The sequence below is a fragment of the Megascapheus bottae genome, chromosome 22 (genome assembly GCF_031878675.1).
Source record: "Megascapheus bottae isolate mThoBot1 chromosome 22, mThoBot2.hap1, whole genome shotgun sequence".
Lineage (NCBI taxonomy): Eukaryota > Metazoa > Chordata > Mammalia > Rodentia > Geomyidae > Megascapheus > Megascapheus bottae.
In genome coordinates, this window is record NC_143530.1 from 7,377,017 (window position 1) to 7,389,296 (window position 12,280).

Below are 12,280 nucleotides of genomic sequence, written 5' to 3' on the forward strand. Positions count from 1 at the left end.
GCAGGACCATGTGTGGTCGTCAGAGAACAAGGTTCAAGAAAGGCAGGCTTCTGTAAGAGGGAGGGGCTGGAGCCGGCAAACACTTTACACAACAAATGGCAAGGTCTTGGGGCACAGGAGCAGAGAAGGGCAGCCAGGTGCTCAGGACACAGGACAGGGACAGAAGCAGATAGCGGCTCTGCCAGGGTCAGCTGAAGGCCAGGGCCAGCAATGCTGCGCCTCACCCTTGCCCAGGCCTACACTGCAATCCCAATCCCGCCACACCTGCATGCCAATGCTGACCCTGACAAGTTGGACCTCGAGAGGGGGTGGGGCAGCCATGCCTTCCCCAGCCCGAGGCTGGAGGGTGGGGAGCAGGAAGAACAACATGGGATTCGGGGCACCTAGGAAAGCTGAGGAGGACCCAGGAATAGAAACCAAAGGCCAGAAGGTTTTTACTCTGTGAGCCCGGGGAGAGGGCCGGCAGAGCAGGAGTCCACAGCGTGGTACAGGGAGGGGTAGGGGTGGGGGGAGCTGCAGTCTTGCTTCCTGTGAGGGTGGGCGCCCTCTTTGAGGGTCCTGAGTGGCTCCAGTCCTGGTGCCTGGTGGAGGGAGTTTCCTTTGGAGTCCTTGAACTCCCACACCCATGGCTGGCAGCAGCCTGTGAGGACAGAGCGCTGCCACCGCCGCCATGGCTTCCCGCTGCTGCGCCGGCTGTCCTGGGCGAGGAGAGGGGGCAGCAGAGGCAGGATGGCGGAAGCTGGCACACTGTCTTCGGGAACTGTGTCCCATGCTTGCTAGCTTCCAGTCCCAGACTCAGTTCAGGGACTCAGGCTCAGAGCTCATTGTGGGGGCTCTGTGGCAGTGGCGACGCCTTCTGGATGCCTTCCTCCTCCTCTTCTGCGCTGGGGTCTCCCTCGAGGCCCCCCAGTTCCTTCCTCTGCTGGCTGCTGCTGCTCCTACTGCCGGAGGCCTTGGGCCTGCCGCTCTTCTTTTTTGATTTCTTCCCTCCTAGGGCGGCTGTGTCCCCTTTCTTGCCAGACCACTGTTCTGCCAAGCAACCTGGGGGAGGAAAAGGGGCTCAGGACTGGTTTTCTGGGGAGCAGGTGCCCGGGGTGCAGCCCTGCTGCCCCTCACAGCAGCCCTGTGAGAGTGGCTCGCTGTCTTCTACGCGCCGGAACCCAGGCACTCTTAAGTGCCCCCATTTCTCCCCATCCAGCCCTCCCTGCTGCCAGAGGGGCACCCTGCCTCTCCTGCCTCACTCACTGGTGTCCTTGCCCTTCAGCACATGGTTGGCACAGAGGAATTCGGTCAGGTCCTTCTCCTGGTGGTTCCTGTACCAGTCCTCGATGACCTCCTCAAACTCCTCCACCAGCACGTCGCACTGTGGATTCAACATTGATATTGGCAAAAGCCAGCATGTCACTTGCCAGGAAGCAGCGCTCAGCCTTGTAACGCACCGTGACCCAGGCTGAGCCTGGGATCTGCCTGAGGAAACTGAGGCTCCAGAGGTGAAAGACCCATCACCAGCTCTGGGGAGCCTTCGTGCAGACCCAATCCACCCGCGCCAGCACAGCCGTACCTGCTTCTTGAGGTCGGCCACCTCGGCAGACGTCTCATTCCACAGCTCATAGGGGATGTCCATCACCACCTTGACTCCCTTGTGGACCAGGTTGTGCAGCGTCTCAAAAGTCTCGGACATGCCCTGGAAGAGGGGATGCGAGATGGGAGGGGAGCCACCTCTGCCAGATGGATCTGCAGACCTGTGACTTCACCGGAACTTCCTCTGAGCCCTTCTTCTTCTTCTTTTTTTTTTTTTTAGTGAGTTGCGGGGCGCGCTGTCCCTGAGCTCTTCAGCTCAAGGCTACTGCTCTACCACTTGAACCACAGTGCCACTTCTGGGTTTCTGGTGGTTACTTGGAGGTAAGAGTCTTAAGGACTTTCCTGCCTGGGCTGGCTTTGAACCTTGATCCTCAGATCTCAGCCCCTCCTGTGTAGCGAGGATTATAGGTGTGAGCCACTGAAGCCTGGCTTTTTTTTTTTTTAAATTGGTCGTGTGGCTTGAACTCTGGGCCTGGGTGCTGTCCCTGAGCTCATCAGCTCAAGGCTAGCACTTTACCACTTAAGCCACAGTACTACTTCGTTTTCTGGTGGTTACTTGGAGATAAAGAGTCTCATGAATTTTTGTGCCTGGCCTGGCTTTGAGCCATGATCCTCAGATCTCAGCCTCCTGAGTAGCTAGGATTACAGGCTTGAGTCACCAGCACCTGGTCCTCTCCCTTCTTTCAGGCTGTTTTTCATCTTTGCACACTTGCTGACCTGCCTTTCCACCCTGGAGCCTTTCAAAAAGAACTGTTAGGACGACTTCAAGTATGACTCCAACCACAGAATATTTGCATAGTATGCACAAGGCCTTGAATTCAAAAGGGCACAGCTGAGACAAGAAGGACTCCTTCTGCGTGTGTGTGTTCTGGGGCTTGAACTCAGGTCCTAAGCACTATCCCTGAGCTTTTTTTTTTCTTTTTGCCAGTCCTGGGCTTGAGCTCAGGGCCTGAGCACTGTCCTTGGACTTTCTCAAGGCTAGAGCTCTACCACTTGAGCCTCAGCACCACTTCTGGCTTTTTTCTATGTATGTGGTACCGAGGAATCGAATCCGGGTCTTCATGCATGCTAGGCAAGCACTTTAACCACTAGGCCAAACTCCCGGCCCCTCCCTGAGCTTCTTTTGCTCAAGACTAGAGGTGTACTATTTGAGCCATAGTGCCACTTCTGCCTGTTTGGGTAATTTACTAGAAGTAAGAGTCTCAGACTTCCCTGCACAGGCTGGCTTTGAACTGCGATCCTCAGATCTCAGCTTCCAGAGCAGCTATGTTTACAAGCATGAGCCACCAGCATGTGGCATGTTTTTGTTTTGTTTGTTTTGACAAGGTTCTAGTAAGAAGCCTAGGCCAGCTTCTTGCCTCAGTCTTCCAAATGCTGGGTTTACAAGCATGAAGCATCATACCTGGCCAGAAGAAAAAACTATTTTGTACCGCTGCCAAGGCTTGAATTTAGATTCTCAGGCACTCACTTAGCTTTTGTGGCTGGTGCTCTACCACTCGAGCCTCTCCAAGATTAGAAGTGTACAGTACGAACTATCAGTGTCTAGCTACAGGAAATAATGTTAAACACCTTTTTTTTTTTGCCAGTGCTGAGGCTTGAACTCAGGGCCTAGGAACTGTCCTTGGACTTTCTCAAGGCTAGTGCTCTACCACTTGAGCCACAGCACCACTCCCAGTCTTTTCTGTGTATGTGGTAACTGAGGAATGGAACTCAGGGCTTCATGCATGCTAGACAAGCACTCTACCACTAGGCCAAGCTCTGGGACCTTATACACTTTTTATTGGAGCAAACATGGATTCATTAGCTAAATTTAAGTAAGTTTTAGAGCCATGTGTTGCTTGTAATCATCCCCTTAGGGATTCTGACGCAGGGGTTGATGGCTGATCTTTGCTAGAGCAGAACTTGGAGGGAAAATGTGGGCAGCCTGTGCTCTGCTGTGGCCCACACCTACCATGCAGAAACAAGCAATTGTTATAAGTGCCTCCTTTACCAGGGCCAGAAGCACTCACCATACATAGTGCTGGAAAGAGGTGGGGCTTCATGGAGGCTGAGGGAGGAACTGATTCCTCCTCTAGTACCTGGTTCTGCATGTTCTAGGCCTTGTGGTATCCTTACTAAGTGTTCCAGGCCTTCCTGGGAGCCAGCAGCCTGGAACCGGCTGGGACTGAGGTGGACCCTGATGGGCAGGCCCTGGCCAGGATGAATGTGCCTAATGATCACACAACAATGCAAGTGCGGACGAGACAAGGACCAAGACTGTCAAGGCTGGTCTGCAAACCACGCTCACACCAGCAAGCACACTTATGCCCACGGGCCTGGCTCCAGGGGGATGAGGCACACACACAATGCCAACCTTGGCAAACCGATTGCTGCCAGTCCTCTCCTTGTGCAGGCTATAGTCCAGGAGCCTCTTGCAAATGGTCTCAGTGACTTCAATTAACCGTAAATCCCTGTGAAGACAACAACAGAGAGGAGCTGAAGGTCCCCTCCCAGGCCTGTGGTCAGCGTCCGCCCCTCCAGCCCTGCTGCCCAACACCTGCACATCTCACCAACAGAGAGTCAGAGCTGGAAGCAAGCTAGGTCATCTGCTGTGGCTCTGAAACGCTGGAATACAGACCAGAGAGATATTGTTGTGATAGCTCTACGGGAAGGAGCTTTCAATTTTTATTTTTAGATGGTGCTGGAGATTAAACCCAGGGCTGTGTGCATGCCAAAAGTGCTCTGGTTTGGTGATGGCACTAGGGTTTGAACTCAGAGCATGAACATTGTCCCTTAACCTTTTTTTCTTTTTTTGGCTAGTCCTGGGGCTTGAACTCAGGGCCTGAGCACTGTCCTTAGGATTTCCTCAAGGCTAGAGCTCTGCCACTTGAGCCACAGTACCACTTCCAGCTTTTTCTCTGTATGTGGTACCTAGGAATGGATGCATGGTAGGCAAGTAGTCTACCATTAGCCCATACTTTTCTCCCTTTTTTTCTCCTGCTAGTCCTGGGGCTTGAACTCAGCACCTGGCCAATGTCCCTGAGATTCTTGTGCTCAAGGCTAGCACTCTTTTTTTTTTTTTTTTTTTTGCTAGTCCTGGGGCTTGAACTCAAGGCCTGGACACTGTCCTTGGACACTTTTTGCTCAAGGCTAGCACTCTGCCACTTGAGCCACAGTGCCACTTCTGGCCTTTTCTGTGTATGTGGTACCGAGGAATTGAATCCAAGGCTTCATGCACGCTAGGTGAGCACTCTACCACTAACTAGGTCACACTTCTGGTCCCTAGCATTCTTATCGGTCGGACCAAAGCACCACTTTCGGCTTTTTCCGTTTATGTGGTACTGAGGAACGGAACCAAGGGTTTCGTGCATGCTAGGCTAGCATTCTACCACTGAGCCACATTCTCAGCCCTCCCTTAACTTTTTCATTCAAGGTTGATACTCTATCACTTGAACCAAAGCTCCACTTCTGACTTTTTGATAATTAGAGGTAAGAGTCTCTCTGTTTTCCTACTTGAGCTGCTTTGAACTCTGATCCTCACCCTCCTGAGTAGCTAGGATGATAGGGTTGCAGGTATAAGACACTGGCTCCAGCCTTCTACTCTTTTGATAAAGCAAACTGTGTAATTTTTGTGTGTTTGGTTTTGGTTGGTTGAGGGTTGAATCCGGAGCCTGAATGCTATCTCCGAGCTCTTTCTCTCAAAGCTAGTGCTCTATCACCTGGAGCCACGGTCCACTTCTGGTTTTCTGGTGGTTAGTTGGAGATAAGAGTCTCGTGGACTTTGCTGCCACGGTTTTTTGCTGCCAGGCTGGTTTTGAACCCCAATCCTCAGATATCAGTCTCCTGAGTAGCTAGGATTACAAAAGTGAGCTACTAATGCCTGACTGGTTTTGTTTCTTTGTTTGATCAGTCCTGGGGCTTGAAATCTGGTCCTGGGCACTGTCCCTAATTCTTTTGTTCAAAGTGAACTCTCTATCACTTGAGCTACAGCACTACTTTTTCTGAGTAGTTCACTGGAGATAAGTCTCACAGACTGTCTAGCCTGGGCTGGCTTTAAACCACAAGCCTCAAATCTCAGCCTCCTGAGTAGCTAGGATTGTAAGTGTAAACCACCAGCCTGGCATGCATGCATGCAGGCATGTATTTATTTATTTATTTATTTTTGTGTGTCAGTTGTGGGGCTAGAACTCCAGGCCTCGGCATTGTCCCTGAGTTATTCAGCTCAAGGCTACCACTTTACCCCTTGAGCTATGGCACAGTGCCACTTCCAGTTTTTTGGTGATTAACTGGAGATAAGATTCTCTCATCTTTAGTGCCCAAGCTGGCTTTGAACCATGATCCTCAGATTTTAGCCACCTGAATTGCTAGGAATACAGGTGTAAGCCACTACACCCGGCTTTTTTTTTTTTTTTTTTAAAGATAGTCTTAGTGTGTAGTCAATGCTGGCCTGCAAATGATTCTCCTGCCTCAGTCTACTCAGTGCTAGGATAATAGGTGTGTACCACTTTACTCAGCCACACTATGTTAAAAAAAATTTTTTTTTTTGTCAGTGGTGGGACTTGAACTCTGGGCCTGGGTGCTGTCCCTGAGCTCTTCAGCTCAAGGCTACTACTCTATCCCTTGAGCCACAGTACCACTCCCAGTTTTCTGGTGGTTAATTGCAGGTAAGAGTCTCATTCTTAGCTGGGTATGGTGGCTTATGCCTGTAATCCTAGCTATTCAGGGAGGTGAGATCTGAGGATCAAGTTTCAAAGCCATCCCAGCACAAAAGGACCTGAGACTCTTATCTCCAATTAACCTCTAGAAAACGGGAAGTGGGGTTTGGCTCAAGGGTAGGGTGGTAGCCTTGAGCTGAAGAGCTCAGGAACAATGCCCAGGCCCAGGGGTCTGGTGGTAGCCTTGAGCTGAAGAACTCAGAGACAGCGCCCAGGCCAAGTTCAAGCCCCATAACCTATCAAAAAAAAAAAAAAAAAAAAGAAAGAAAGAAAGAAAGAAAAGAGTCTCACTGTCTTTTGTGCCCGGGCTAGCTTTGAACTACAATCTTCAGACTTCAGCCTCTTGAGTGGCTAGGATTACAGGCATGAGCCACCATGCCCTGCTAAACTATGTTAAATTTTTATGGTAAAATATAACTTCATTTTGAAAGGTTGATCATAGTTGACCACTGTAGCTATATTTATAGGTGGTAAAATAGAAAGTCAGCCATCCTGACTCTTTTTTCCTAGTACTGGGGTTTGAACTCAGTGCCTCATGTTGCTAGGAAGTTATCCTACCTGAGCCCACCCCCTTGCATCATGCCTTCCACAATGTCTTTTGGAATTAAATTACACTGGACCCTAAAATCCTAGTGTCCCACCAGTCTTGCTTTTACAGATAAGGAATCTAAGCCTGGAAAAATAAAGGAATTAATGAAGGTTGTCTTAGTGAGCTCAGTGGTTCAAGCCTGTAATCCTAGCTACTCAGGAGGCTGAGATCTGAGGATCATGGGTCAAAGCCAGCCGGGCACCAAAGAACTAAGAGACTCTTATCTCCAATTAACCACTAGAAAAATGGGAAGTGGGGCTATGGCTCTAGGGATAGGGCATAGCCTTGAGCTTTTAAAAAGCTCAGGAATAGCACCTAGGCCCAGAGTTCAAGCCCCATGACCCACAAAAGAAAAAAAAAAAGAAGGTTGCCTTACTTGCTGGGGACAGAATTTGTGTGTAACCTTGGGTCTCGGTTAGAGCTGACTCCCCAGGAGTAGGTTTGGCCAGATGGAAGATAAAAGGAGACGGCACGCTCCCCGCATGCTCCTTGCTCTCCCAAGAAAGGAGGGCCAGCCACCCCCCCCCCACTCCGTCCACTTACGACTTGGTGTACTTGACTCCAGAGGCCTTGCGGTCCAGAATGCCATAGCCAGTGTCGATCACCTCCTTTGTCTTGCCGGTTTCCTCAAAGGCTGACTTCAGCTCCACCGCGACATATTTACACACTGGTGGAGGGAGACACAGCACCACTGAGTGCACAGGGCCTCTCACAGAGACACAGACAGGACCTTCCTACCCTGGGCCAAGTCAATCCTCAAGGAAGGGAAGTGAGCACAGACCACCAAATGGCTTTCACCCTGGGAAACTGGCGCCCAGGTCCACCGGTTCTGGTCTGTCCTTTCCCCTTATCCTGCTGACTGCATTTCCACCACATTCCTCACACTCATTATTTTAATTATTAAAAAAAAAAAAAAGCCAAGCGCAGTGGCCCACGTCTGTAATGTGAGCTCCTCAGGACTCTCAGGCAGAAGGAGGTAGCACGACAAAGGCAGGAAGATTCAAAGTTTGAGGTCAGCTCAGGTGAAGTCATAAAGCCCAAAAAGAAAAACAGAAACAGGGCTGGGAGTTTGGCCTAGCAGTAGATTGCTTGCCTAGCATGCACGAAGACCCACGTTTTGATTCCTCGGTACAACATTCATAGAAAAAGCCAGAAGTGGTGCTGTGGCTCAAGTGGTAGAGCTCTAGCCTTGAGAAAGCCCAAGGACAGTGCTCAGGCCCTGATTTCAAGCCCCAAGACTGGTTTAAAAAAAAAAAAAAAGGCTAGAATAAAACAAAAGGGCTGAGGGGGCAGCCCACATCTCCAGCAGAGAGTGCTTTGCTTGCATGTACCAGTTCCCAGGTTCAATCCCCAGTGCTGCAAAACAAACCACCATAGGTAGCACAGCTACCTAGGCTGGCTCCCCAGCACCACACACGTGCACACACACAAGAACACAATCACACACATAATACACTTTGGAGCCCCAGGCTCCAAGGTGAAACACAGACAGCTCCACTGTATGTAAATGTTTTTGCACACCATTTGGAAAATTGCAAATATGACCTTTCACTTAGAACACATCCTGCCATCTCCCAGATAGAACAAGGGCCTTTCCATAATAATGGTACTGGGAAATTTAACAGTAATTCCAACATCACCTAATGCTCCTCATGGAAGCTTCTCTAATCATTCCCAAATCTCTTTTATGGCTGTTATATGATTTGAATTCATGTGTTCCAACACCAGTGCTACATGATTGCCGGGCTAAGTTGCTCCGTTCACTCTACAGAGAGGCCTTGTTCTTCCTGTTTGTGAACTGTAATTTTCTCATTTCCTCCTACCCTTCCTCAAACTGTTATTAAGTAATTGGGTGTCAGGCACTGCCTGGGGATACAGGGATGAGAACCTCCTCCTCCTCCTCCTCTCAGGAGCTAACAACTGCAGTGCCTGAGGCCCTGGGAAGGGGGTGAACGCCCTCTAGAGGCTTCTTGGGGGCAGTCTCTAGACATCATATCAAAGCTTCCTCTCCCAGGAAGCCCTTCTGGCCCAATCCATCTTCTCTTCATTTCACCAAGAGCCTCTGCAGAGTCCATTTTCTCCTAAGGAACTTACTCATCTGTTTTCCCACCGAGACTACAAGGATCCCCAAAGCGTGCATTCTGCATTGGGCTTCTTCTGCAGTGCCCTACTTGGAGACTGTATATGTTGGGTGCTGACAGAAGCAGTGCTGGTGGCTAAGCTGTCTCTGCAGCCTTTCAATGAAATCCCTTCTGCAGACTGTGCCATCTGCACAGTAAGAACGCTGACAACAGAGTTTGGTCAAAAACCAATTTACCACAAAAATAAATATATCCCCTGGGGGCTTGCTTGGTGAAATTTTATAGCAAGTACACTCACTGATGGCTTGAAGAACTTGAAACACATAAAATGGTCCAAATGAGTTACCTGGTGATCTCAGAGTCTGCAATGCCCTGAGGTCATTTCACCTCCCTGGCTCTCCATTCAGACCAGCTAGGTTCCCTCCCCTTGATGTGCTGTACCAAGCAAGCTCATCATTTTTCTGGACCCTCTGCCCCTTGCTCCCATGCAGTATCCCATGCTGAAAGGGAGATGGGAAATATCCTCTTACTCTGTACCCACCAACCACAAGCTCGCTTCCAGCACCATCTACTCCAGACCCCTGGGGTTCTTCCCAGAAGCATAGACATGGCACAGACCCCAGACTCATAGACGTCCACCCACTCTCTTCCTGGGCAAGTTTTCCTTCCGCTGTGCCAAGGCCTGTCCCGCTCAGGCTACTAAGCCTGCAGGCGGGCTCTGTGGGCCAGATAGAGTCAACATTTCATAACAAAGGTGTTGTAACAATAAATAAAAGTAAGTTAGAGGAATCTAATGGTTGGAGTTTGCCCAGGCATCCTAGGTTAGGCTAGAATGATCTTGCTAGGTTGTTTTTTTTTGCCAGTCCTGGGCTTGAGCTCAGGGCCTGAGCACTGTCCTTGGACTTTCTCAAGGCTTAGCACTCTACCACTTGAGCCTCAGCACCACTTCCAGCTTTTTTCAATGTATGTGGTTCTGAGGAATCGAACCCGGGTCTTTGTGCATGCTAGGCAAGCACTCTACCACTAGGCCAAACTCCTGGCCCCTGATCTTGCTAGTTCTAAATTTCTGAGTTTGTGAAATGTCCCCTACGAAAATGTAAGCTTCTTAGGTTGAGATTAGAAGAGAACCAGCATGGGCTCCTCTTTATCAAAATAGAATAGACAACAGAAAGAAGAAGGGAGAATGGAGGAAAAGCAAGCTGCCACAGCAAGAGCTCCAACTGGGTGTTCTACCAGCCAGCTAAGCTATCTCTGTGCTTCTCCTCAATTTTAATCCCTCAAATGGCATTATGCAGCCCAAACCACCCGACCCCACTTCCAGTGCTTAGGGAAACATCTGGCGTGGTGCAGGCTTCTGATGAAAACAGCTCTACAACCAAATTTGCCTGGAGGCCAGCGATTAGAGTATGGGAAGAAAGGGGTGGCGGTAAAGATGTGTAAAGGAAACAGAAATGGAGGGCAGGGAAAAGCTAGGCCTAGAGACCACTAAGAAATGTGTTGCGGGGTGGGAATATGACTTAGTGGTAGAGTGCTTGCCTAGCATGCATGAAGCCCGGGGTTCAATTTTTCCGTACCACAAAAACAGAAAAAGCTGGAAGCGGCACTGTGGCTCAAGTAGTAGATGACTAGCCTTGAGCAAAAAGAAGCTCAGGAACAGCATCCAAGCCCTAAGTCCAAGCCCCAGAAGTGGCACGCACACATGCACGCACGCATGCACACACAAAGTAGGCTCTTTCTAAGCTAGGATCCTTAGCTTAGAAACTTCCTGTGAAGTTTTCTGGGGACTTATTCTCCATATTTCTTTTTTTAGTTTTGTGTGTGTGTGTGTGTGTGTGTGTGTACTAGAGCTTGAACTTAGAGCCTTGTAACTGGTGCTCTACCAGCGGAGTCACATCTCTACTTCCAGATTTTTGCTGGTTAAGTGGAGATAAGAATCTTGTGGCTTGGTCGGCCTGAGCTGCCTTCAAACTTCGACCCTCCCATCTCAGTCTTTCATGGAGCTAGGATTTCAGGGATGGCCATGGTGCCACTCCTTTCTCCATATCTCTTTTCTTTCATATGTTCTTTTTTGTAATTAACAGACGGTTACAGTATATTCACCAGAGGGAAGGTGCATTACTTCACACACATTGACACCCTTTCTCATGTCCTGGTCCCCATTCCTTCTCCATATTGCTACAATCTTTCCTCACCAAGTTTCCCCCAGGCTCTACACTTCCCCCAACGTGTGCTTCTTCTTAGGTCTCACATCCTTCTCCACGCTCTGCCCATTCGATTGCAGCCCCACCCCAGATTTAATCATGCGTGTTTGGAGAGCATTCACTGGGCTCCAGTCCAGACGAGGACGACATCACAGATGAGGCCGAGGTGGCACAGGAGGAGGCACATCTCAGGGTCCCCCCCTTCGCCCCCCGACACCCTAGACCAGTCAGCTGGATCTTCTCACTTCCTCAAATGGGTCCTGTGGTGCCCAGCCCACGGGCCTCGGCCTCCGCGTCTGCGGCTTCCTCCACGAGGGCCTCCTCCCCCTTCGCGTCCGCCTTCCCGGACGCCGCTCTGGACTAGACCAGCCCCCGAAGTCCTCCCCTGCCCACTCGCGCGTCCCGGGGCCCGGCTTGGTGCCGGGCTCACCGGCGCCGGGGCCCCCCGGGCAATCCGGGACCTCCGCTCCGCAGCCCCGCCGCCCCGCCCAGGCCCCGCCCCCGGCGGGACACGACCGGCCCCGCCCCCTCACCTTCGCACTTGCTGGGCAGTCGTACCCAGTCGGTCTCCTCGGCCAGCGCCTGGCTCAGGCCCAGCTCTGAGGCCGGCAGTGAGAGCAGCAGCACGGGTAGAAGCAGGAGACGACGGGGCGAGGGTGGAGACGACGACTCCATGGCCAGCCGGACCCGACCCGGACGGACCCGGCGGCGCTTCCTGCCGCGGCGCGCACGTAGCCGCTTCCCCTCGCCGCTTCCGGGAATGCCCACGTGCCTCCGCGTAACCACGGCAACAGCGAGCCCCTCGCCCGCTCCCGGCGCCCCCACCTCCGCGCCGCCTCCACGCGGGCGAGGCAGCCAATGAGCATTCTCGGGGTCTGCCTTCCAGCGAATGGGAGGACGAGGTGCTCTTGGCCTCGACCAATAAGAGAGAAGATGGTGTCTGCAGCCACCAATGGCGCTGTGTCTTCCCACCTCCTAACGGAGGCTCTGCGAGGGGCTGGCGGGGGAGGAGCTGAGGGTGGGCCGAGCGCCCGCAGGAGGAGAGCGGGGTCTTCCAGCTGGACACCCTTAATGAACGCCTGCGCTCCTGCCTGTCCTGGGCTCCTGCCTGGCCTGGGCTCCTGCCTAGCCTGG

The 12,280-nt window shown here is 51.5% G+C and overlaps 1 protein-coding gene across 2 annotated transcripts; it reads right to left on the bottom strand.

Moving 5' to 3' along the window:
• Positions 1-698: 698 nt before the first annotated feature.
• Cnpy3 (canopy FGF signaling regulator 3) lies at positions 699-11,897 on the bottom strand. 2 transcript variants are annotated; one of them, XM_090355641.1, is made up of 6 exons: positions 11,680-11,897; positions 7,408-7,531; positions 3,935-4,031; positions 1,562-1,684; positions 1,246-1,363; positions 699-1,041 (listed from the first exon to the last, which is right to left on the bottom strand). In XM_090355641.1, the coding sequence occupies exons 1-6, from the start codon at positions 11,819-11,821 to the stop codon at positions 815-817; spliced, it is 831 nt and encodes a 276-aa protein (XP_090211767.1). In that variant the 5' UTR covers positions 11,822-11,897; the 3' UTR covers positions 699-814. The 2 variants fall into 2 exon arrangements, with proteins under 2 accessions (XP_090211767.1, XP_090211768.1); XM_090355642.1 differs by lacking the exon at positions 11,680-11,897 and adding an exon at positions 11,392-11,494.
• Between the last annotated feature and the right edge of the window lie 383 nt (positions 11,898-12,280).